The 27,697-nt window shown below is 42.4% G+C and overlaps 1 protein-coding gene across 1 annotated transcript in view; it reads right to left on the bottom strand.

The window, feature by feature from the left end:
* The window catches only part of LOC111961294 (exosome RNA helicase MTR4), a 50,208-nt gene that overhangs the window by 2,610 nt on the left and 19,901 nt on the right, over positions 1-27,697 (bottom strand). Inside the window, exons 14-23 of the mRNA XM_023983450.2 lie at positions 21,936-22,061; positions 18,169-18,319; positions 16,988-17,160; positions 16,695-16,763; positions 16,346-16,474; positions 14,169-14,279; positions 13,575-13,763; positions 9,926-10,089; positions 7,888-7,993; positions 354-410 (exon numbers count right to left, since the gene is read on the bottom strand). Coding sequence (XP_023839218.1) covers positions 354-410; positions 7,888-7,993; positions 9,926-10,089; positions 13,575-13,763; positions 14,169-14,279; positions 16,346-16,474; positions 16,695-16,763; positions 16,988-17,160; positions 18,169-18,319; positions 21,936-22,061 — 1,275 coding nt within the window. The remainder of the gene's footprint in view (positions 1-353; positions 411-7,887; positions 7,994-9,925; positions 10,090-13,574; positions 13,764-14,168; positions 14,280-16,345; positions 16,475-16,694; positions 16,764-16,987; positions 17,161-18,168; positions 18,320-21,935; positions 22,062-27,697) is intronic.

The raw sequence follows: 27,697 nt of genomic DNA, 5'->3' as shown, positions 1-27,697 counted from the left end.
GCAGTGTAGATAAACATGTCGGTGTATGYCTTGGTTCACAAACAGCATGAGCTAAGTGTTAGAAACCACACATCGGAAAAGCAGACTAAACCAGGCCTGAGGGGTGCATCACAAAGCAGAATTAAAGTGTCGAGTTTGTTACCATCCCCGTTTCAATTCCATACGTAAGTTATTTAAATCRTATTTAGAAAAGCCTGCTGCTAAACTCATTGGCTATCTCACAAACGGCACCGTATTCCCTACTGTCTGCAGTGCACTACTTTTGACCTGGGTTACACATATTGATCCTGCTTTGTAACCTATGCTAACCACCAGGACAGTGCTTATTCTGCTGCGGAGTGAATAGTGTTTACCTGCATCTGTCTCAGAGGTCCGGCCAGCTGCTCTGTCAGCTTGGGCATCTCGTTAACCTGAGGGAAGGAAGAGAACAAAAACAGAACGACGTTAGGTCTAAAGCGTTGGACACACCGCGACCACCTGCTGGGTGTCGAGGAGCAAACGTGTTTTTGCCAATTCAACACGTTGAATCGTTTGAAAAATGGAAAATGTTGGCCGATACTGTGGTAAGAGGCACTCGGTAGCAGGATTATTGATCAGTCTCTGCCTTCAGCACTCCGAATAAGAAAAGTGTCAATGAAACGTTACTGCTGCCGGTAGGTTATTGATTTAAGGAGAAAGATGCAGTGAGCTAGCTCAGTAATGGGAGCGAGCAGTTTTATGTTTCTTGACCTCATTTCTACTGTGTAGGCTACAGTGCCTTCAGGAATGTATCCATACCTCTCGACTTAATCCACATTTTGTTGGGTCACAGGCCGAATTCAAAATGCATAAAATAATATTTTTTCCCCTCTCACCCATCTACACACAATACCCCATAATAACAAAGTGAAAACACATTTTTAGACATATTAACACATTTATTGTAAATGAAGTAAAGAAATCTCATGTACATAAGTATTCATACCCCTTTGCAATGACACTCCAAATTGAGCTCCGCTGCATCCAATTTCCTTTGATCATCATTGAGATGTCACTACAACTTGATTGGAGTCCACCTGTGGCCAATTCAATTGTTTGGACATGATTTAAAAAGAAAACTGTCTTTAAGGTCCCACAGTTGACAGTGCATGTCAGAGCAGAAACTACACCATGAAGTCCAATGAACTGTCCGTTGAGCTCCGAGATAGAATTGATGAGGCATACATCTGGGGAAGGTTTTAAAACAATTTATAGAGTGTTGAAAGCTTCCAAGCACACAGTGGTCGCCATCATTGGGGGGGGGGAAATATATATATATATATATATATATTGATCTACCCAGACTATAGCTAGAGCTGGCCGTCCAACCAAACTGATCAACCGGGCAAGAAGGACCTTGGTCAGGGAGTTGACCAAGAACCCAATGACCACGCTGACAAAACTACATCCTTGGCTGAGATGGGAGAACCTGTCACAAGGACAACAGTCTCCACAGCACTTTACCAATCCAGGCTTTATGGGAGAGTAGTCAGAGAGAAGTCTTCCTGAGAAAAAGGCACATGACAGCACACCTGGAGTTCACAAAAATCCCATTGAAAGTCTGGAAAGACTTGAAGATTGCTGTTCACTGCTGCTCCCCATATAAATTAACAGAGCTTGAGAAAATCTGCAAGGAAGAACGGGAGAAAAGCTGATAGACACACTCAAGACRACTCAAATCTGTAATCACCGCCAAAAGTGCTTCTACAAAGTATTGACCCAGAGGTGTGAATACTTATGTAAATTAGATATTTCTGTATTTCATTCTCAATAAATTTGCAACCATTTTTAAAACATGTTTTCACTTTGTCATTATGGGATATTGTGTGTGGATGGGTAAGATATATATTTTTATTTATTACATTTTCAATCTAGACTAACAAAATGTGGAATAAGTCAAGGGGTATGAATACTTTCTGAAGGCACTGTAAATGTTTCTTCTCAAAAGGTCATGGATGACCGCACTGATGACCTTAGCYTTTTCTCCCGCCACATCCACTCTAGCTGGCTAAATGTCTGACTGGTAAAGGTCACGGATTGCTGTCCACTCTCCAGGTAGTCACCATTGTTACCCTTGCTAATAGTAAGTCAAATATTGTTAAATTGACTTAAGGCAAAGTTAAGTCAAAAACATGATTACATACATAAATAAACTCAGGAGATGCACCGCAGTACTTAATGCAGCTGGTGGCCACACCAGATACTGACTTACTTTTGAACCCCCCTTTGTTCAGGGACACATTAATATTTTCTGTTAGTCACATGTCTGTGGAACTTGTTCAGTTTATGTCRCAGTTGTTGAATCTTGTTATGTTCATAATATTTACACATGTGAAGTTTGCTGAAAATAAACGCAGTTGACAGTGAGAGGACGTTTCTTTTTTTGCTGAGTTCACACACACACACACACACACACACACACACGCACACACACACACACAGTACCAGTCAAAAATGTGGAAACCTACTCATTCAAGGGTTTTAATTTATTCTACATTGTAGAATAGTGAAGACCTAAAAACTACGAAATAACACATATGGAATCATGTAGTAACCAAAAAAGTGTTAAATTAAAAAATATATTTTATATTTGAGATTTTTCAAAGTAGCCACCTTTTGCTTTGATGACAGCTTTGCACACTCTTGGCATTCTCTTTCCTTCTTAATACGTTTGAACCAATCAGTTGTGCTGTGACAAGGTAGGGGTGGAATACAGAAAATAGCCCTATTTGGTAAAAGRCCTAGTCCMTATTATGGCAATAAGCAAAGAGAAATGACAGTCCATCATTACTTCAAGACATGAAGGTCAGTCAATCTGGAAAATGTCAAGAACTGCGAAAATTTCTTCAAGTGCAGTCRCAMAAACCATTCAGTGCTATGAAATTGGTTCTCATGATGACCKCCACAGGGTTMACTCTTCTGCAGAGTATATGTTCCTTAACTGCACCTCAGAAATTGCAGCCCAAATAAATTCTTCACATAGTTCARGTAAACAGACATCAACATCAACTATTCAGAGGAGACTGAATAAATCAGGCCTTCATGGTCGAATTGCTGCAAAGAAAMCACTACTAAAGGACACCAATAAGAAGAAGRGACTTGCTTGGGCCATTAGACCGGTGGAAATCCGTCCTTTGGTCTGACGAGTCCAAATTTGAGCATTTTGGTTCCAACCGCCATGTCTTAGATGATCGGATGATCTCTGCATGTGTGGTTCCCACCATGAAGCATGGAGGTGGTGGTGTGATGGTGCTTTGCTGGTGACACTGTCCGTGATTTATTTAGAATTGAAGGCACACTTAACCAGCATGGCTACAACAGCATTTTGCAGCGATACGCCATCCCATCTGGTTTACACTTAGTGGGACTATCATTTGTTTTTCAACAGGACAATGACCCAACACACCTCCAGGCTGTGTAAGGGTTATTTGACCAAGGCGAGTGATGAGTGCTGCATCAGATGACCTGGCCTCAACAATCACCYGACTTCAACCCAAGTTGTTGGACTGCAGGGTGAAGGAAAACCAGCCAACAAGTACTCAGTATATGTAGGAACTCCTTCAAGAAGGTTGGAAAAGCATTCCTCATGAAGCTGGTTGAGAGAATGCCATGGGATTGCAAAGCTGTCGTCAAGGCAAAGGGTGGCTTCTTTGYAACAGCTGGTGCACGATATCTAAGGAAGTCTCAAGCTATTGCTCGCCTAAGGTAAAGTATCTCATGATAAGCTGTAGACCACACTACCTACCGAGAGAGTTTATCTGTATTCTTTGTAGCTGTTTACATACCACCACAATCAGAGGCTGGCACTAAGACAGCATTGAATGAGCTGTATTACACCATAAGCAAACAAGAAAACGTTCACCCAGAGGCGGCGCTCCTAGTAGCTGGGGACTTTAATGCAGACCAAATTTCTATCAGCATGTTAAATGTGCAACCAGAGGAAAAATAACTTTGGACCAACAATACTCCACACACAGAGACGCATACAAAGCTCTCCCTCACCCTCCATTTGGCAAATCATCAATACAGGACTAAGATCGAGTTGTATTACACCGGCTCTAACGCTCGTCGAATGTGGCAGGAATTGCAAACCATTACAGACTACAAGGGGAAGCACAGCCGAGAGCTGCCCAGTGACACGAGCCTACCAGACGAGCTAAACTAGTTCTATGCTCGCGTCGAGGCAAGTAACAAACATGCATGAGAGCACCAGCTGTTCCGGAAGACTGTGATCACGCTTTCCGCAGCCGATGTGAGTAAGACCTTTAAACAGGTCAACATCCACAAGGCTGCAGGGCCAGACGGATTACCAGTACGTGTACTGCGAGCATGCGCTGACTAACTGGCAAGTGTCTTAGCTGACAATTTGAACATCTCCCTGTCAGAGTCTAATACCAACATGTTTTAAGCAGACCACCATAGTCCCTGTGCCCAAGAACACTAAGGTAACCTGCCCAAACGACTACCGACCCATAGCACTCACGTCTTGTAGCCATGAAGTGCTTTGAAAGGCTGGTCATGGCTCACATCAACACCATCATCCCAGATGATCATCATCCCTAGACCCACTCCAATTTGCATACTGCCCCAACAGATCTACAGATTATGCAATCCTCATTGCACTCCACACCGCCCTTTCCCACCTGGACAAAAGGAACACCTATGTAAGAATGCTATTCATTGACTACAGCTCAGCGTTCAACACCATAGTCCCCTCAAAGCTCATCGATAAGCTAAGGACCCTGGGACTAAACGCCTCCCTCTGCAACTAGATCCTGGAATTCCTGACGCGCCGCACTTAGGTGGTAAGGGTAGGTAACAACACATCCGCCGGGCTGATCCTCAACATAGGGGCCCCTCAGGGGTGTGTGCTCAGTCCCCTTCTGTACTCYCTGTTCACTCATGACTGCACGGCCAGGCCCGACTCCAACACCATTATTACATTTGCTGATGACACAGTGGTAGGCCTGATCACCGACAACAATGAGACAGCCAATAGGGGGGAGGTCAGAGAACTGGCCGTGTGGTGCCAGGACATCAACCTCTCCCTCAACGTGATCWAGACAAAGGAGATGATTGTGGACTACAGGAAAAAGAGGACCGAGCACACCCCCATTCTCATTGACGGGGCTGCAGTGGAGCAGGTTGAGAGCTTCAAGTTCCTTGGTGTCCACATCAACAAACTAACATGATCCAAGCACACCAAGACAGTCGTGAAGCGGGCACGACAAAACCTATTCCCCCTTAGGAGACTGAAAATATTTGCCATGGGTCCTCAGATCCTCAAAAAGGTTCTACAGCTGCACCATCGAGAGCATCCTGACTGGTTGCATCACTGCCTGGTATGTTAACTGCTCTGGCCACATGGCACGACAGAGGGTAACGCGAACGGCCCAGTACATCACTGGGGCCAAGCTTCCTGCCATCCAGGACCTCTATACCAGGCGGTGTCAGAGGAAGGCCCTAAAAATTGTCAAAGACTCCAGCCACCCTAGTCATAGACTGTTCTCCCTGCTACCGCACGGCAACCGGAGCGCCTAGTCTAGGTCCAAGAGGCTTTCGAAACAGCTTCTACCTCCAAGCCATAAGACTCCTGAACATCTCGTCAAATGGCTACCCAGACTATTTGCAGTGCCCCCCTTACACCACTGCCACTCTCTGTTGTCATCGATGCATTGTCACTTTAATAACTCTACCTACATGTACATACYACCTCAAATAACCGGTGCCMCCACACATCGACTCTGTATCGGTACCCCCCTGTATATAGTCTCGCTATTGTTATTTTCACTGGTACTCTTTAATTACTTGTTACTTTTMTCTCTTATYCTTATCTGTATTTTTTTTWWACTGAAATGTTGGTTAGGGGCTCGTARGTAAGCATTTCACTGTAAGGTCTACACCTGTTGTATTCGGCRTATGTGACTAATAAAAACTGATTCGACTTTGAAGAACCTCATATATAAAATATATTTTGTTTTGTTTAACACTTTTTTGGTTACTACATGATTCCATTTGTGTTATTCTACAATGTAGAAAATAATAAAAAGAAAGAAAAACCCTTGAATGAGTAGGTGTGTCAACTTTTGACTGGTACTGTATATATCCACACTATGAGGTTGGAATAATACTGTGAAAATTATATTAATGTCATTTTAGTGTAAGGGCTGTGGTAAATTTGTTAGCAGACCAATAAGAAAGTTAAATTAGTTAAAAGGAAAACTCCACCCAAAAAGTATATTTTTGAAAACTAGATTTCTGACATGCAAAACATTTTGGGACTACATCAACAATGGACTAATGAAACAAATACCAAAATATAGTTTTTGGGTGGAATTTTCCTTTAACAGACCAATAACAAATCTCTCTGCCAATAACAGCTCATTTTCAGTTTTCCCCTCCCCACCCAGACTACTCCCAGACAGTCTTAGCAAAATTATTGCTTGAGAAATTGCTGTTTGCTAAGAAGCTATTTTTGTTTTCAATTAAAATGATTGAAAAAAAACTCAGTAAGGTAATTAATTGTTACTCAAAATTGATATTGATATTAAGAACTGCTGCATTGGACCTTTAAAGGTCAGTGGTGAAGTGAAAGTCTACCTCCTGCAGATGGGGGGGATACAARACCGTTACCCACATTTTTGTCTTTATAAAGATTCCCACTTGTTTGTGGGAAATAATAATTGGTGTGAMTGTATCTTGATCCCATTTCCCACTCTCCCATGGCAGTGCCTCAGGCCCCCAAAGCTCCCTCTGTGCCCTACTCCCAAGCCTATTCTGTCTCTGGCTCAGTGCCCTGTGTGACGCCMCATTAACCCTTGATGTTTTTAGCCTGTCATGAGATCTTCTCTGCCTGCCTGACTCAGCCCTCACCAGCCTCTCCAGCAGCAGCAGCAGGTGGAAGCTCTCCCTCCACACAGAGAAGAGGGAGCAGCTGCATAAATATCAACATACAGCACACTGTAGCCTTTATGCGGGGAAGTGGGGCGACAGGACACTGGACGACAGCTGCATGTGAATGTCACAGAGCTGATCTGCTAACAGACACAGAGGCATGAGAGACAGAGAGCGAGACAGAGCGAGAGAGAGACAGAGACAGAGACAGAGACTTGCAGGCAGTAGATATGACATGATACATATAGAAGCCTAAAACTAAATTGCAGTATAGACAGTAGACATGATAATACACAAACACAGAGCTAGACCCTTAAATGTAGTGTTGACATGATGATGCACACAAGGCACTAGACCTTTGCTCAAGAACACACCTGTACTGTCATTACACTACGACACTCAAAACACATGGAGCTAGAAAGACCAGCATTTCACGCCCCACCACTAAGCTGGAACACACCCTTACCGAGGGCTGCCATACTGAGACCAGCAGTGAAGAGGCTGTGGCGCCCTGCTTACAGAGAACAATGAACACTCCGAGAGGAGAAACGTGCCGGAGAATTAACTTTTGGCAGAGTGACCACCTGCCTGTACGATGGAGTTTAAAGAGTGGACTTTGCCATTGGGGAGGTCAATAATCGAGGAAGCCAAGACAAAAAGTCTTCAAACATTTGACACAGGAATTCCTTGTTTTGAGAGGAAKCATCAAGAGGATGTACTGAGGATTTGATTAATTTAAAACACTTAACATTCAAGATATGGGAACATTAGACTACTATCAGACTTGAAGTAATAGGTCAAAGTGCTTTTAGTGCAGGGTGTGAGAAATGTCGTGACGACATTTGAAGTTGAAGAGTGGGGGGGAAAGAAGATTGTTGCTTATCCGGCCAAAAGTATGTTTTAACTGATTGCGCAGGAAAAGACGTGTGTGTGTGTGTGTGTGTGTGTGTGTGTGTGTGTGTGTGTGACACTTACATTCTCCTGGAAGACAAAGACGCTGAGTAGAGCGGTAACCTGTTCTGCAGACAGATCGTTGAACAGGCCGTTGAACACCATCTCAGTCAGTAGAAGCTCATCAGCACTGGATCAAAACACAGGTCTCAGACCAGTCAGTGTTTTTTAATAGCATGTTGATATAGATAACTGTTCTAAGAACAGCTGAACACCATCTCAGTCATCAGCAGCCAGGGGTTAAAGCAACAAACAAAAAAATCCCATGAGAAACTTAAGCAGATCGCAGATGGATTGTCTGGGGCCAAGTTAACGTCAAATTTCATGTCAGAAAGTCATGACCATCATTTATATGTATTAAACTGCGAGTTTGGACAATTCCAGTCCTCCCCAGGATAACATTTATATGGAAGCACTGAGAAGCTCAGTTCTGGTAACYTTTTAGAAAGGAACATTATACTCCAAAATGAATTAAAATAAAATTATGCRGACAGACTCAAATATGTCCACCTCCAGAAATTATGCCCAAAACATATTGGTAAAAATKATAATTCTTTTTTAGATATTGGACCATGTATATAACCTATGCATGGTCTGCATTATCAGATGTGCTATTAGCAATAAGACGTATCACCTGTAGCCCAACTGATGCAGCATAGTGGCTATAAAATGTACATAGGCTGGAGCATGTAGTTTGTGCATCTGCATTTACCCCATTGGAAACATCCTGATTGTTATTATTAATACTTATCGTAATAAGTATTACGTTTTTATKAAAATCTYACGTTTTTATTACTAAGTRTGTCATTGCCCTTTTAAGATTGTCCCYTTGGAGCTCTTGCGTAGTGATGGGCATTCCGAGTCTCTTCTGTGAGCCGAATCATTTGGCTACATTCACCTAAAAGAGACATTCATTTGGCTCCCAAACGGCTCTTTGTTCAGTAAYGCTTACAAATTGACCTAAAACCATTCATTTAAAGCATCGGAGTGTCAGCAACAATCCTGCAAGTCAGTTTGATGCACACAGTTTAACAGAGAAAATWAAATGTTTGAGAATACATTTGGGGGATACAGTGAGCTCCAATATGATATTTATGCATCTAACTTTCTCACTCATTATTATTCACGACTCATTGGGGATTATCCGTAATCATGGTAGCGTCCACATTAATGTAGAACTCAGTAGAAACATATATTCTTATATTACAATAAAAGTGACTCCAAAATGGCAATACTTTATTTACCATTTATTTCTATTTGGCACAAAATAATCTGAAACAACCAAAACGAAGAGCAAACGCATCCAACAAAGGTGTTGAGTCAAAAGCATGATGTAGTCAGTGTGTGCTAGGAATACGGGACCAAATACTACACTTTTGACTACATTAATACACAAGTGAATTTGTCCCAACACTTTTGGTCTCCTAAAATGTACAGAAAGTGCTGTAATTTCTAAACCACAGAATCCAGACATAATTTAATTAAACAATATTCAAAAATATATTGACCTGGGCAAATGAATGTTCTACTAAGTTAATCATAAGACACTTAAAATGCATCAGTGATTTAGTTTCCTGCAACTTTCTGACACACAACAAGAATGCCCCAGTATGTGTGTGCGGTGCGTATGTCTACACTGTGTAGCTGTTAGCAATTATGCTAACTATAACCACCTGGTAGAGATGGAAAGGCTTTCCCAAAAACATTCTCAATTAAATGTKAACTACAAAGTAGCYTATGCCTACCTGGCAGAATGATATGATTATTGGCATTAGTYAAGTGACCATTTGCTTTGCAAACTCTGCAATCACATCGCCAACCAAACCATGGGCCCTGGTGCACACTTGAATTAAAAGGGTAACTATACACCCAAACCCACAAAATTCTTATATTTTTTCCCAGACCTGAAAAGTAGTCTCTTGATGTGTTTTAAGCATTGTTGTGGAATTTTTACGATATAAAAAAAGCTATTGAGAGCAAAAACACGAAGAGACAAAAATAAAACCAATTTTATAGGGCYCTATTTGGGTAAAGTGTTACCGGTGGCTTTTCTTTTCCTTACCTGCTGATCTCACAGGCCACTCKGCCCTTCATTTCGATCACATCCGAGGAAGTGGCAAACCCGAGACGCCTCAGGACGCGCTTCCTGCACTTGAGCTCGTCCATCTGCAGCACGGTTCGAGCCTTCTTCAGCTCCCGCTTGGCCCCTTTGATATCCCCCGCAATCTGACAGACACAGGATAACATGATACTTGAAACCCATTGCCCGATAGTAAGGAACCACATGACGAAAATATTACTGATCTCAGTGCTAACAACCAGACCATAGACCGCTTTCAAGGAAACAAATATGTACATTTGTCATTAGGCTGAMCAATCCATTTAAAATGTACCATTTTATTCATATCACAAGGCCATATTGYGACGTTTTGAGAGTCCAGATGAGCATTTGTCGTGCATGACTGAAGCTGMAAACTGTGGCATTCAATCCAATCAGAGCTCAGCCAAGACTGACAGCCGAGACGGAGATGGTGTTGGTTAACAGTCTTGGTCTGTTACAGGCAGTTGTTTTCCTCTCCGCCACACACAGTGCCCAACTGTCCCTGCTTAAAACCATTATCCAATTACAGGCTCACCCAACACATTTATATCATGCTGCAGGGAGAGTCTGACTGACCACAGGGGGCRACTAGACAACACCAGTATTAGGCAACCTCAGTCGGCAATGCTCTGGAGTCAGATTGTTTTTTACATATGTCGTGGAGTATACAGGTTACGAGATGTGGGCTCCGAGTGATATCACTTAGTAAAGTAAAAGTGTGTGTAAGGTACAGACGGGGTTTGAAAAATCTGGATATTCGAAATAGGCCTACATGGTTTTTTTCWATGTACGTTTTTAACCGGAGCATTGCAGCTTTGATGAACCAACATTTAAATTTGTCATTTAGCAGACGCTTTTATTCAAAGAGATTCAGGGTGTTCACACTATGTCCCTTACAGACAACTTTTGTGAACTCAGCGCGGTACGCTTCATTTTTTTGTGCAGTGTGAACACGCCAAAGGAACTCAGACCTCTCAAAAGTGCCCMGAAGCGAACCAAACTRAGACCAATCTCAGAGGTGGTCCGAGTTTAGTTCGCTTGAATTCCACCATCCGGTTCCCTTTTTTAAGGACACTGTGAACACAAAGCTCCCCAGGGTCGCTTGTCATTATTCCCGCACCACACACTAGACTACTGCAACACCGTTTCACCTGCCATAAATGAGAAGATGAGCAGGTTCGTGGAAAAAAGCTTTGGATATTGATTAGCGATTGTCAACGATTCACAGAAAGAAAGTTTTGGGTTCAGATTATTTGTTTGCAATATGTGATCTATAKGCTAAGAGAGCATCATAAGTTGTTCATTCACTTGTGGGGTTTGAATAGTGTGCAAAGACAACATATTTGGCGAGAATTACAACACAGGGTACAAAATCWATTCTAGGGGCAGTAGCCTACATTGGGTGTACAATTTTCAATTACAGCACCAATTCATCTGCAGTTATTCTTCTGTTATTTATTCAGTTACCAATAATATTAAATGTTAATATTATCTTCTGATGACAATCATGTATAATCTTTTAACTAAATGCAATCTATCAGCTTCCAAATGTAAGTGGGTACATCTCACTGTCCAATAACACATTCTGATGGAATGGCAGAGTGCATTGAGTGAATGTTGGGAAAAATATCTTGGTTCCTTCTAAACATAGCAATGTGAATGCAGAGAGGACTCGGACCACAAAATAGGTGAAGTGAAYGGGCAAAAGAGTTGAGTCCTCATTCAAAGGCAAGGGCAGTGTGTCTACTTAGCTTCTTTTTGTTTTTACCTCAGAGTTCAATTTAAAGAGGACTCAGATCAATACTTATAGAGGCCTGTGTTTTATTCAAGCCCAAGTCATCCCAGAAAAACCACCCGGAATAGAACCAGCTTTGTGTTACTAGTGAAAGAGTACGTCTGTCCGTCTTCCCTTCTGTAGCAGGCCGATCAGTTGTGCAGTGGCCCAATCCCAGAGGCCAGGCAGAGGATTGGAGATCTTTTTCGAGCAGGTATAAATCTCACGTCATGCCTAATCAAACATGGTGTGTGTGTAATCTGGTTTATAGGGCTTTATCCCTTCCCATGCGTAGACATGTAATACATCCCACACACAGCGATAACAGAGGTCACAAAGGTCATGACCTAGGCCAGTTGTAGGARCAGGGAATGGAAAATATAAATAACCGACCCAGCACAGTACAGCTCGGGACKTAAAAAGGAAAGATTCAMCCATTTTGAATGCTATATTGCTTTTGTGCATCTCTGAGCGATGYTCAATCGATTCCAGGGTCATTTCATGGTTTCAYGTGTATCTGAGTAATTGCCATTCAAAGCAGGCAGAAATCTGGTATTACGTAGCACTGTGATAAAGTCGCTCCGACTACACYGGAAGTTAACAGGAATACGACTTTTAGATYGCGAAAAGAGTCTATCGTACATGTTAGATTTCAATACTGGTGTCATAACGCRGGAGGTTGTCTTCTCTGGAATGAGGGCCCAACACATTTCTCCTATTTGTCTGCGTCTTCAGTCCAGGGTGCATTGCATGGAGCCTTTGCATTGCCGCTGTGAACATCAGACTCCACTCTGCGAGGCACATCAATCTGCAGATTGAACATGGTGAGATTGTAGACTCCTCAATTGATAGTGCGGWTTGTTCAGGCGATTTTACAGCCAACTACCTACTTCACATGCTGAAACGTACTTGTATTATTGTACGTAGCCACCCAGCAAGCCGACAGACAGCATTACATGGGTTTTGTAGTCGACTTGAGCCGCAACAGATTTCCACATGTTGCTACCARCATKATGACAAAATGAAACATTTGTTCACAACAAAAATAGTTTTCACGTGTTATTTAACTCTGTAAATTACAGGAATGGGTGGTTTTGAATACACTTTTCCTTTTAAAGCTGGAATATGTAACTTTTTGGGCTTCCCAACCAAATTCACATAGAAAGGTGTTATAAATCTGTCACTCTCATTGAAACAAGTCTAAGAAGCAGTAGATCTGTTCTATGTGTGCCATTTCTATGATTCCCATTCTTAAGTTTTGCTTTTGTGTCTTTTACTTTCGGTTTTGTACACCAGCTTCAAAACATGTGAAAATACAATATTTCTGGTTATGAAAAATATATTTCACAGCGGTTTAGATGGTATAATGATTCTCTACACTATACCTGTCTCTTATACACATCTAGATGTGTATAAGAGACAGTCACTACACCCTATGCCCGTTTCTGTCAGTACATGACCGTTTCCAGCTCAGACGGACAAGAAGAGACCAAAAACAATTGTTCTGATTTAGGCTAGATCTACGTAAGTGACAGAAAAAAAACAGGCCTTGGGGTGTGGGGCGCGTGGAGGATTTAGTACAGAAGCTTTGATTTACGTCGACAGGGGGGGGAAAACGATGTTCAAAATCATTCAAATACTTTTCGTCAAAGTCAATGTTTGTTGAACCCCGACCTATCCACAAAACAAAATACCCATCAGCCCCACTGACAAGCCTCTCAATCATTACTTACTGACGGAACATTAAAATGGTGCCAGCAACACACTGGGCAGTGTGGCCCTACGGGACATGAACCAACCAACCGTCCCAAATACCACCACCCCACCCATCCTCACCAGGGCTTTCCTCTCGCAGAGGGAGTAGACGGCCTCCAGGCTGGGGTCAGAGTGCATGGGGTGGGAGTACATCCTGTGTTCGAATGCCTCCACCTTCTGGATGACCTTCTTCAGGCCCGGGTCCTTAATGCCCATGTCATCGATGGGGTCCAAAAGGGGGACGCCGTCCGGGAACCTCTTCTGCACCTCCTGTGTGGTGGAGACGGGACCAGAGAATGATCCATGATCACCGTTGACAGAGAGATGTATTCTATCTACAGTACTAGTCAAACGTYTGGACACCTACTTATTCAAGGTTTTTCCTTTATTTGTACTATTTTCTACATTGTAGAATAATAGTGAAGACTAACACAYATGGAATCATGTAGTAACCAAAATGTTTATGATAAATGTTTATCATGGTGTTGTGTCCTCCAGGAATGCAAACTGGTGAGGGCCCAAAAAGGTGACCATTGTTTTGCACGAAAAAAAAGAAAAGAAAAATGTGCCTATTTTCAGAGTTGGGTTGTCACAATACCAACATTGTACTAATGATGTGATACCAGGCCAAGTATCACGAYACCGAGAAGTATTYTGATACCACAGGGTTCTCACCTGTATGGATTTGAGCATGCTCTGTCGGTTGTCATAMGGCCGCAGGTCTTTGGGGCTGTAGAGGCGAACTGAACTGATGGAGGTCAGGAGGTGRAGCATCACAGGAACCACCTGATCAGAAGCAATACAAAATKATGCGTATATTAGTTTATGCATACAGTTACTATACAAACATATACGTATCTATTTACTTAGTATCAAACATTGTRGCTGTCATCATAGCCRTCATCATTGACTGACGCAGGAGATCCTGAACACTAACTAAATGGGGTTTTAAATGCATATACAGAACTAAGACACAATTCTGTCTGCTGCTCTGTCTACGGGATCTGTATATTGGCACAAACTGCAGAACACCTGATTCAACTAATCAACCTCTCCATTTAAATCAAATTTGAYCCCCTAGTCTGTACTTTTTAATGCCAGAAAAGCCACTGGATATTGGTCTGCAGATCCCTCCAGTCCACACACTGCCAGATAGACGGCACAGGCTACAGAGGAGCTAGAAGAGCTTGGGGAGAGAGGGACTTTGCCGTACTTTGACAGTGAAGGGGAAGATATGAGGGAGAGAGTGGGGAGAGAAAGAGAGGCTTCGCTTTGACAGAGGGATTCGTCGTAACGCGTTTAACAGGAGCGAGCCCAGAAAGCAGGGCCAGACAGCATTTCAGCTAGAGTTTAAAGGCTCCTCTGAGATACGGAAGAATAATACGAGACAAGAGACAGGCAGGCAGCTAAAGTCATCTAGATCTAGACAGAGCTCACAGAGTAGTTTAGGACAGGAGGACTGCACTAAATAACAAGACTAAAAGGACTAGTGCAAAATGGAGGAAACGTGCATAGGCAGCAAAAGAAGCAGCAGTTTTTAATGCATGGTACTTGGCAAACTTGGGTTCAAATACTATTTGAAGTCTTTCAAATACTTTGAGCGTTCGATTTAGCCTGCCTGGAGTGCCAGGTGGGCGAGTGTTGTAGTTGGGAGTTCTCTATTGGTTCCATTGCAACAGGCAAGCTCAATCATGCACAGATACAGTATTTGAAATTATTCAAACAGTATTTGAACCCAGGTCTGGTGGTATTTGGGTAGAAGACAGCCGATATAGTGAGAAGGGGAGACAGAGAGAGCAAGGGGGATATGGGATATATTTGAGAGAGGGAGCGAGAAAGAGAGGGATGAAATCAGATTTTTTTTAAAGCGTCTGTGCCCATATGAACATAAACTAAGACAGAGTGTGTGTGTGCGTGTGTGTGTGTGTGTGTGTGTGCGTGCGTGGATATGAACCTAAACTGAGAGAAGTCTCAAAGTTTACATGGTGTTTATATTATATGGAGGGTTACAAAACCAAAGGAAAAGAAATAAATGTTTTAAACGAGGGGCATCGATCCCGACCACACCATTCACGGTGTTTCAATGTGAGCATGAAGAGACGGTATAAGACAACTAATGACATAGCATACAAGCTAATTCCTCCTGAAAACAGAGATATAATATGTGTTCCATTTCATTACGTGGTTGTTGCTTTAAGTTAAAGGGACGCTCTAGGACACAGCACAGCAGCAGTTTCACCATTAACGACTTGGCAGTGTTTGATTTCCTTCAGGCTCAGGGACAGTTACAGTGTAGTAACCCCTCCCATAAATTACTTGTGTGTGTGGTCTACATTCTAGAAAGAACCACTTCAATGTTGGATTCCATCCTGCGGCAGACCACCAAACCAGGAGTACATAGTGTCCAGTGATATTATTGTATCACAGCATTGCATTGGCTATATCTGAACTTGCAAACCATCAGGTCTTTTGACTCTGTGTGAGGCYATATAGGGTCAAAAGTAGTGCACTAGGGCAGTGGTTCCCCCCTTCCATCATTGGGGAACATCCCACACTTTTTTTTCTGCAATTCGACACATTTTGCCATGTCTAATGTGATGTCGGAGCGACTCAAACATTACAATATCTATGAGCAAAAAAAACTAGCTAAAAACTTGAAGCTGACACGGGCTAGATCTGGGCATTTGTGACAAGTTCTAAATAGCTCTGCAATTCCCAATACAATTCCCCATTCTACTGTTACAACTTAAGAGTAAGTTGAAAGCCTGAGTCCCCCCCCCCTAAAAAGGAACCACCGCAATAGAGAGCCATTTCTGACGGAGCCACGCCCCCCCCCCATCATATGTACCCACCTGCATTTCACCCTTCTCCCCAGCKGCAGCAGGTTTGGCAGCCTCTGTGGCGGTGTTCTTCACACTCTCCTTACTGCAGTGGACCAGCACCTCTACCACGTATAGAGGATCTGCGTCACCCGTAATGGCCTGGAGGGAAACAATCACACACCCTCAACATGGGTGCAACACTAAGCATTATGGGGTAACCTGAAGGACAACAAATGCATAACACAGAGCCCCAAAACACATGCGATAAAAACAAGCTATAACACAAGTTGTATCTACATTGTATTTCGTTTTCAGTTTTTTTTTTAAAAAGGCAGTTTTCACAGATCCTTTCCGATAACATTCAACATATCAAAATTACCTTGACGTTTGACTTCTTTGAGAAATTAACAACCACGCCCCACCCAAAGTCAGCATCTTCGTTTTTGACCTGGAAAATAGTTCAACATTATAGGCACGTCTGTACGTACAACAAAACACTCATATTGTTCCTTATCTCAGAAAAACTACGTTGGGGAAAAAAAAAAGAAATCTGCATAAGCCCTTTTGAACAGCACATGAAGACTAAAGAACGGTGGTGTACATGTTGTCTTTGGGCTGTGCTACATTGCAAGTACTTGAGTTGGTGGTATGAGTGGTATTTGGGTCTCTAACCTTGACCAGTCTGCCAGGCTGGAGGAAGGGAAGGCAGTATTTTGGCTTGTGGATGAACTCCTCTATCTCCTTGCTCAGTTTGGCCAGCTGTTGGCGGATCTTATAGTAGKTCACCACACTCTCCTCGTTGGGGATCTCTATGGCGTTGTACATCTCTTCCAGCTTCGCCATCTCTGTGMACATCAGAGGAAAGGCAGTCGTACACATAGAAATAGAATTGCTAGAATGGGAACGCACATCACTAGAGTGGGAATTCCGGTATGGAACGAGCAGCTAAAAATAGCAGCTCACACTGATGAATGATATACACAAACTTTCTATTAAATATATTTAATATATTCTATCGCTAAAATTACTGTGTCACAAGCTCGCGGAATCACGGTGATTCTGCCCAAAGTTTTATTTTAAAATGGAGCTCACGGGGTCATTTTCGTTGTTTGGCAAGGATAGGGGATTTGGAATCTGAATCTGCTATTTTTGATACTATACAGACATCAAAAAGTCTTACCTGCCTGTGACTAGGAGTCCCTTTTTGGCGCTCCGTTTACCTGCCTGTGTCAATTCCAAGGTGCACTGCTAATCAGATCTAATCTGCTAATCTTTACATACAATTTGACAATTGATAATATTCTCACCCATCAGACTATTGTCAATTTAATCTCGTTTTACTATTAATATATATATATATATATATATATGTGTGTGTGTGTGTGAAATTAGTTTAGGTGTAGTTTCAAGCTGACTGCCAGTGAATGACGGGCAGGGGGAGAAATTACATGTTCTCTTAAACTGATTGTAACACGTTCTTTTTGTGATATTAAGATTCAAACAATGACAGCGTTTTAAACAGACGCGTTCAGGAAAAGTCAAGAACGAGCAGGGGACATGACTTAAAATGGTCGAGTAATTAAAAAAAGTACATTTGGCTTGAGTCAACATGACACTCTCCTAAAGTTAAGAGGATCAATAATACACCAGCAACTAGGCAACATCAAAACACGTCTTTATAAAGCTTTACTCGTACTATATTTGACCAAACCAAATCAACAGAACAGTCTACCGAATCAATCTGATCTATTCTCTTGAATAAAGCATGACTAGCGGGGGGGAATTCCCAACCAATGGAGAGGTTGAGAACCAAATACAGGACTGGAGTAGGTAGGCCTGTATTCTGTACTCACTCTCTACGACCCCGGGCACAGCCCTGTAGTGCTGAAACTGGTAGAAAGACTTCTCCAGCATGTACTCCGGGTTGATCTCCTCCACGCGCAGCAGGTTGAGAACCATGTTGTAGGTGAGATGGAAGGCACTGTTCAGAGGGTCTGCCGAGCCCTGCGGAGAGAAAGGAGAAGACAGGAGAGAGGTGGTTAGGTTTAGACAGATCGAACGCATTCAGCAGGGTAAGCTCCGGTGGAGCAGGGGAGAGGACGATGGTCATTCAGCTGACTATTCAAAAAGACACACGGTCACGTCATAAGGAAAGCTGAGTAACTCGGTGAACGCATGGGACAAAAGACCCAAGTCATGCTTTTCAATGAGGAACATTGGAATTTCAGATTACCTCATCAATTGAGTGAATTGAAATGGAGTGTTTGGATAACCCTGTCATAAGGACAGCTGAGCAACTCATGGAACAGTTTAACACTTAACAGACCTTGAAATCAGTCAAACATTGTCATCCCGTCCTACTCTGACAAGTCCTCTAGTTAGGGACTGAAACATAAACATGGAGTTTGGAGCTCCCATTAAAATCAACACAAGCTGATGGTGAGTGACTAAATGTACCAAATTGTGAAATCACATTACGACAGAAAAGTTACCCATTATCCAATGAAATGTTTGAGACCACTTGTCTATGAAGCCATGGGCAGTTTGAGTTTCTCAGAATCTTTCTTTCGCAATCGAAACATATCCTTCAGTTGTGTTTTCCAGAAAGCGATTACAAACAGTACAGTAAGAAGATAAATGATATCTACTCCAGCGCAGCCAGATGTCTCATTAAAATACATTTCTGCCATTAATCTGTCATGTGTTAGCCAGTGTTTTCCACAAACACATGAAGTAGCCAGCCAAATAGAAAAAGTAGCCAGCCAGGACCCCCCGGGGAGTAAGCCTCCTCCCCCAGTGGGTTTAAGAATTGTTTGCATAAAACTATTTTTGGTGGCCTCTGGTACATTCTAATGCCTTGATRCCATCCGAAATACACAGCAAAATGATTGAATACTTTGAGTTGACCTCAGACTGGACACATTTCTTGTCGTATTGTTTAGAATTTCAAATAGTAAAAATGTATGAATTCAGTGTATTGTTAGCGTTTTTGGATTTGTATAGGCCGGTATGATAAGGACTATTTTCTAAGTAAGAAAAACTTTTTTTTTTTTTTCTATTTTTTTTTTACATTTAACCCGTCGTCTTWTGAAATTAAAGTATTTTACCGCAATGTATGAATTGCCACAATGTTTGTTCTTCAAATTATGCATTTTATTAAAACAGAATAGCCCAAACTATCTTAAAAAAATGAAAAAAATGAAAATTGAACAAATTTGAATTGTGTGATGGGCACTTTTTCTACTGGAAAAATGGTTCTCGAGCAGATGTTCAATTAGGTTCTGGGTCCATACATGTTAAGAGATAGAACGACATCAGTTAAATTAGTGAAAGAATTTCAACTAGTTGTGTGCAACTGGGAATGGCAGAATGTMATTTATAAAAATGTAAAAAAATATATTTTTTAAAGAATCTTGTAAGAGAGTTTGCTGACTTCCCCAGGCTTCGAGCTTCCTTTCAAGAGGCTTTTTCTCAACYATCTGCAATACTGGTATGTTTGAAGAACGAAGCAGGTGTTAATCATGAGCTTCGCTACACAGAAAGCAGCAGTTGACTACTCCGACACGGATTATATGAGTTAGATAGATCAATTATCTTTGAAAATACCATATAAGAAACATTCACTTTTAACACAATTCAATCCATTTTCTTTTATGATATTTTGTACCAGAGTGAGGCTATTGCTCTACTAGTCTAACAATTTATCTGTGGATAATCGCCAAAAGCCTACCAGTATGCAAATTAGGGAACCAAATAAATGGCTCTCTTACCAATGCGATTCGGTAGGCTACTGACAAGTCACTCACTTTAACGTCACTGCCTGGCAAGTCCTAATGGACTTCAGATTGAAAATACAAAACGAGATCTTTAGTTGACTTGTCCCGATGCGATACCATGGACATGTAAACTAAGTTAAATGATTTATAAATGGCAAGGATATGACACCGACCTCAGTCAGTTCGACACCTTTTACAAACTAGTCAAGCTTGCTGTTCATCCAAGTACAGTAATAGCCTACGCACCAGCACTTGGTGGCTGCATACGAAACACACGAAAGAAAATWAAATGGTGCCAGAAAATAGGCTAAGTGGATTTYGACTCATCGTTCCCACATTATATGGGACGTGCAAATTGACTCACAGACGAAGGAGCATCATGCTCTCCCCCKCCGTGTAAAGAAATTTGAGTTCAACCACCACAGTGTCAACAAACACACCCAGGTACCAGGAGGAACAGACAGCCGACTGGCAAACCATCAGTGTTTCCCTGTCATTGCTCACTTTGTGACTGACAGGCGCTTGTCCTATCTATAAAATCACACATTCTCGCAGGAGAGGGCTCAGCAGACTTATTTTCTAACTATGAATTAACTAGGCTACTTTTCAATTCGCATCACTTATTTTAGCAGGTGGCTCAGCGGAGTTATTTTCTGACTTGCGAATTGTATAAAAAAATGTTTTTTAAATGTGTCTAGTTAATTTAAGTGGAAAAAGTATCTGGCTGAAAATGATTGTGTAACCGGCTGTATAGCCGACAGTGGAAAGGAGGAAAACACTGGTTAAGACCAAGATTAACTGCACTTTTGTCTGTGAAAGATGGTGTTGCGCAAGCCTTAACGGGCTTCAACCCAGGACCAGCGACACAAGGGACCAGGAAGAGACGGAGGACAGACTGTTCCCCAGAGAGAACCTCTACACTACAGGACCACCTAAATGGAAAGAAAGGTTTGCGCTTTGGGATTTCAGGCTTGCAAGCCAGTTAACCAAACCAAGGATCCAAGGGTCCAGCAGGTCCCTGATTGTGTTAAGACTCCCTAAAGACTTGAGGTTTGAACGTGAGAGTCAGTTAATCAAACCAAGAGCCGATAGATGCCTGATTATATCAAGACTCTAAGGACTCCCTATAGGTTAGGAGAAGTGTTTGGCTGCGGCTGAGTGAGTGTGTACTTGCAAATGACCTGAAGGTCAGGAATGAGCTACAGTTTAGGGGAAGTGTTTTTCTACACAGGCATGTCTATCTGTCCTTGTCTCTCTCTGTGTGTGCGTGTAACCCGAGGGTCGGGAAGTAGCTCTGTGACCCAGTAGAGAACCCCAAAACGACCGACTCACTCCATTACTGCGGCTCAGGAGAATATCAGGGCTCTTGGCTCAGGTTGTGCTTGTAAACCCCTGCCCTCTCTACCCCACCGCTGTGCAATCATTCATAGAGCCTGTACGTCACCCGAACAGTGTGTGGAGGGGAGGACTGCGTCGTTTTAAAAACACTAGGGGAGATGTCTTGGCCCGAGAACCATTGTGAGATCATCCCAGCAGGGGATAGGATTAGTGCAAGATTCTAGAGTAACTGATCTGGTGCTGAAAGTGTTTTACAACTGTACTACTAGGTGTTCTGGGACTTGTATAGTGTACATACTAAGAAGCGTTCTATAACCCCTAAAAAAAGAAGATATCAGATCAATGCCAACACTGCAGGCATCCCAATCATTCATGTGTGTATTGACATTCTGTACACACACACATACACACGGAGAAAAGTTATGAGGATGATCCTTGTGTGTGAAAATGACACACATACAGCTGTTATTCAAAGCCCCAGTGTGCAGTCTGTGTTTAGTCAGTACCTTAAGCAGCTGTTTCCCAATTGCAGGGCTCATCTTCTCATCCACCATGAAGATGACGATACCCCTCTCATCCATCCCTCTCCTGCCAGCTCGACCGGACATCTGGATGTACTCACCAGACGTGATCTAACACAGAGAGAGAGAGCGAGAGCACAGCACATTAATATTGTCACTAATAATAGTCACAGCTGTCAAAACACACATGCTTGCTCGCTCACAGACACACAAATAGCAGCCACGTCAATATTCACACATGCATGGACATCTTTTGCGTGGGAGAAGTAGTTCAGAAAYGTGGAGCGAGTACCAATGACAGAAGTTAAACTACTTTGGCCTAATCGTCATTAGAAATGTGTACGGAATCAGATTCATTTACTCAAATAAGGCCAATTCTCTTTTAGATGTCAAATGCATTCCTCTGAAACAAAGCCAGAACAGTGAGTGGAGGTTTGTTCCTAAAGCTAGACTGTTTAGTGTAGATGAAGGGGAGGAAACATGCTAAAGAAGGAATTTTAAGCCTYGAGACAATTGAGACATGGATTGTGTGGGTGCCATTCAGAGGGTGAATGGGCGAGACAAAAGACAAAAGATTTAAGTGTCTTTGAACGGGGTATGGTAGTAGGTGCCAGGAGCACCGGTTTGTGTCAAGAACTGCATTGCTGCTGGGTTGTTTAAACTCAACAGTTTCCCGTGTGGGGCGGCAGGTAGCCTAGAGGTTAGAGCGTTGGGCGAGTAACCGAAAGGTTGCTGGATCGAATCCCAGAGCTGACAAGGTAAAAATCTGTTGTTCTGCCCCTGAACAAGGCAGTTAACCCCCTGTTCCCCGGTAGGCCGTCGTCATTGTAAATAAGAATTTGTTCGCAACTGACTTGCTTAGCTAAGTAAAGGTTAAATACATTAATAAAATATAACCACTGAAAGGACATCAAGCCAACTGTGGGAAGCATTGGACATAACATGGGCCAGCATCCCTGTGGAACACTTTCAACACCTTGTAGAATGTGTGTGTGTGTATATATTAAGAAGGTGTTAAGTTTTGTACACACACAACCAGTCAAAAGTTTACACATTGTCATTCAAGGCTTTTTCAAAATGTTTAGTTTTACATTGTATAATAATATTGAAGACATCAAAACTATGAAATAACACATATGGAATAATGTAGTAACCCAAAAAAAGTGTTAAACAAAAAATATTTTATATTTGAGATTATTCAAAGTAGCTGCCTTGACAGCTTGGCATTCTTTCAACCAACTTCCTGAGGTAGTTACCTGGAATGCATTTACATTAACAGGTGTGCTTTGTTAAAATTAAATTAGTGGAATTGCTTTCCTTCTTAATGCGTTTGAGCCAATCAGTTGTCGGGGTGGTATACAGAAGACAGCCCTATTTGGTAAAAGACCAAGTCCATATTATGGCAAGAAGAGCTCAAATTAGCAAAGAGAAACAACAGGCCATAATGACTTTAAGACATGAAGGTCAGAAAATCCGTAACATTTCAAGAACTTTAAAAGTGCAGTTGCAAAAACCATCAAGTGCTATGATGAAACTGGCTCTCATGAGGACTGCTACAGGAAAGGAAGACCCACAGTTACCTCTGCTGCAGAGAATAGGTTCATTTGAGTTAACTGCACCTCAGAAATTGCAGCCCAAATAAATGCTTCAGAGTTCAAGTAACACACAACTGTTCAAAGGAGACTGTGAATCAGGCCTTCATGGTCAAATTGTTGCAAAGAAACCACTACTAAAAGACACCAATACAAAGAAGAGACTTGCTTGGGCCAAGAAACACACGCAATGGGCATTAGACCGTGGAAATCTGGCCTTTGGTCTGATGAGTCCAAAATTGAGATTTTTGGTTCCAACCGCCGTGTCTTTGTGAGACGCAGAGTAGGTGAAGGGATGATATCCGCATCTGTGGTTCCCACCGTGAAGCATGGAGGAGGTGGTGTGATGGTGCTTTGCTGGTGACACAGCCTGTGATTTATTTAGAATTCAAGGCACACGTAACCAGCATGGCTACCACAGCATTCTGTAGAGATACGCCATCCCATCTGGTTTGCGCTTAGCGTGACTATCATTCGTTTTTCAANGCTGTAACAAAATGTAGTAAAAGTAAAGGGGTCTGAATACTTTCTGAATGCATTGCGTGTGTGTATAATTCTTCTTATATTAAATGTTATACCGGTTATGACGGTTATTTTATGGTCACAACGGTCGTCATCCATAACCGTAGGTTATACGGTAATTGTGCCAGCACTAGTTGCAATGTGCAAAAAGACCTCTTCAGAACATTAACATGGAGAAGAGCTGCAATGGCTTGATTTGCCAATTGGTTTATAAACCCTCTGCTTTACTAAAGCTGCCTGCCACACATGGCACTGATTTAAAAATCACCAGATTCCATTTGGTCTCRGACTTATAAACATTACTGGCTCTGCCACGAACGAGCTAATCCAAACAGTTCCTTTTATGCCTTTGTCAAGCAGATTCAACTCTAATCTCTTGGGCATTTATGGTGCTCTATAACATTTGGTCCCATGTTTAACACTGGCACGGGGCTCGACTCTCTCCTTACATCTCTGCGAGACTCGCACACACCATGACAGAGCCAGAGGAGAGCTAAGAGGGGGCAGTCACCCCGTGAAGGGGCCCTGGATCTCTCCCTTTTGCTTTGTGATGGAGGGAGGGAGGGAGGGAGAGGAGGGAGAAAGGCCTTGACTGCATGCGTGGTGTTCTGGCATCAGTTCTCCCACACCAGATGTTCCTCGTAAGCCTCTTGGACAACCGCTTCCTTTTTCTCTCTCCCACCCTTTATCAAGCAAGCAATCGCTCTCCTCGCTCTTTCTCTCTCCCCATCCCCGAGCCAAAGGGGTAATAATCCAGCCCTTTTATTCCCAACAGCTTGATTCACGACCAGTCCTGTGACCCCCAGCTCCTCACATAAACAAGACGTGGCTGTTTATCTTTGTCAGAGCTACCATGGCTTTATAAAAGGCGTCACACAAACACGCAGCGAAAATGATGAGGAAGCCTCAAGATGAAAAGTCAGACAGAGAGCGCTCTGCACTACATCAAGTTATAACCCTGGGTTCATCTGTCGGTCTGGTTGCAACATAGCAGGGATTACCCAGATTGAAACACGTGTACTGTGTTTATCCAAACCTAATGATGGCTATTAATCATTCCAGGGAGTGATGAAACTAGGGCTGTGGCGGTAATTAAATTGTCAGCCGGTGATTGTCAAGCAAATAACTGTCTMAAACACATTTAGCATCTCCTGGCTTCCACGYATAGCCTACAAGCCACTGATGCAGACCTTTGGAACATCTACATTTGAAAAAGTCTAATAAATTAAATCCATCACAATAAARCCATAATTTATTTTAGACAGGTCTAAAAAAACATGATATGAAGAAAATGTAGTCTACTTCAGAAGAACAKAATAGCATACKCTGMGTTGTCCTGATCTGGCTATGGGCTACACTCATTTGGCAGACAAGACGTGCTTAGAATTCCTTGGCATTATTTTATAGTATGAAGAATCCAATTGAATATAGCTGAATAAAACWGGATATTTTCTCCAAAGTATTTGAGGGAGTGTGTACATGCGGCTGGCTATTCTGTGTTGAGCGATTAACAAAGAAACAAGTTCTCCTGCAGGCTTAAATTTGGAGTTACTCCCGGCTGGGCACACCGAAGCACAACTCTTACATGGCTCTCAGTCACGTGATCGAGTCTCTCACAGGCTACAAGTGAAGACCGACACATCTGGGACGCAACTGCGTGCGTCCTTATCCAATTCCGAGGTGCATACCTGAAGCTATTGGAAGAACTGTCCACATTTAATTTGTCAGCCAACAAGATGAGTTGGCCTAATGAACAGCAAAATACTAGCCTATGTCAATMTACTATCCCCCATAGTATTCTATCCTGTGAGAGAAATAAATATTCCAAACAGTCTGACACTTGCACATGCGATAGATCCCAAATTAATAGAAACACTAGCATCCCCGTTTTTTGTAATGAGGCTTACGCAACAGATCATAACGTTTAGCTAAAAATGTTGATTAACCATTAGACTATTTGTTCAAATTATAAGCGCAGTAACGCGCACACGGCAGTAGGCTGAAAGTGTTCCATTTTTAAAATAAAAGAGAGCTGCTAGCCAGCACCTCGCCTAAATAGGTGTGCGTTTCCATTAGTGTTCCATTAGCAGGAAAATACCATTCTCAAAAGTGACTACAAATGCRATTATGCATGTAATGCTTTTATTATAAAAGGTGCATTTTTATGGTGAAAATTCTTCCTACAACTCACGCGCTGCTTATGTATGCCAGTTAGGCTCTACACCCGTTTAAAAGTGGAAGAATGTGCTTAATTTTAAGTAGTACTTTGGCCACTTTAGTTGTGATACAAACTTGGGCCATATGTTTTGATTCTAATACATTCAAAAGGGTACAAGATGTGACTCTAATGATATGAAAAAGTTGCATGACAGGCATGAGCTCTGCTTTATTTTCTGCGCAGGCTGTACACACTTCAACAGTCTCGCATTCTCAATTTGACAAGCACTTGATAATGACTTGAATTTCCCGGTGGCAAATATATCATTCACAAGTGATAGGCTAATATTGTCACCCATCAGACTATTCTTGATTTAATCTGGTCTTTATAATATACAGTGCCTCAGACCACTTGACTTTTMCCACATTTTGTTACGTTAGCCTTATTCTACAATCTATTAATTAAAATCATCAGCAATCTGCACACATTCACCCCATAATGACAAAGCGAAAACAGGTTTGTAGAAATGTTTGCAAATGTATTAAAAATGAAATATTACATTTACATRTGTAATCAGACCCTTTGCAATGAGATTTGAAATTTAACTCAGGTGCATGTTGTTCCCATTGATCATCCTTGAGATGTTTTTACAACTTGAAGTCCACCTGTGGTAGATTCAATTGATTGGACWTGATTTGGAAARGCACACACCTGTCTATACAAAGTCCCACAGTTGACAGCGCATGTCAGAGCAAAAATCAAGCCATGAGGTCGATAGGAATTGTCCGTACAGCKCCGAGACAGGATTGTGTTGAGGCACAGATCTGGGGAAGGGTACCAAAACATTTCCGTAGCATTGAAGGTCCCCAAGAACACAGTGGCCTCCATAATTCTTAAATGGAAGAAGTGTGGAACCACCAAGACTCTTCCTAGAGCTGGCCGCTCGGCCAATCTCTGGAGATAGGAGAACCTTCCAGAAGGACAACCATCTCTGCAACACTCCTCAAATCAGGCCTTTATGGTAGAGTGGCCAGACGGAAGCCACTCCTCAGTAAAAGGCACATGACAGCTCGCTTGGAGTTTGCCAAAATGCACCTAAAGACTCTCAGACCATGAGAAACAAGATCCTCTGGTCTGATGAAACCAAGATTGAACTCTTTGGCCGGAAGTGTCACGTCTGGAGGAAACCTGGCACCATCCCTATGGTGAAGCATGGTGGTGGCAGCATCTTGCTGTGGGTATGTCTTTCAGCAGCAGGGACTGGGAGAATAGTCAGAATCGACTGAAAAATGAACAGAGCAAAGTACAGAGAGATCCTTGATGAAAASCTGCTCCAGAGTGCTCAGGACCTCAGACTGGGGCGAAGGTTCACCTTCCAACAGGACAACGACCCTAAGCACACAGCCAAGACAACGCAGGAGTGGCTTTGGGACAAGTCTCTGAATGTCCTTGAGCTCCCCAGCCAGAGCCCGGAC

This window comes from Salvelinus sp. IW2-2015, linkage group LG4q.1:29 (assembly GCF_002910315.2).
Source record: "Salvelinus sp. IW2-2015 linkage group LG4q.1:29, ASM291031v2, whole genome shotgun sequence".
NCBI classification, from domain to species: Eukaryota; Metazoa; Chordata; class Actinopteri; order Salmoniformes; family Salmonidae; genus Salvelinus; species Salvelinus sp. IW2-2015.
Note: the sequence above shows the minus strand (reverse complement) of the source record. Positions and strands in the feature narration are given on the sequence as shown.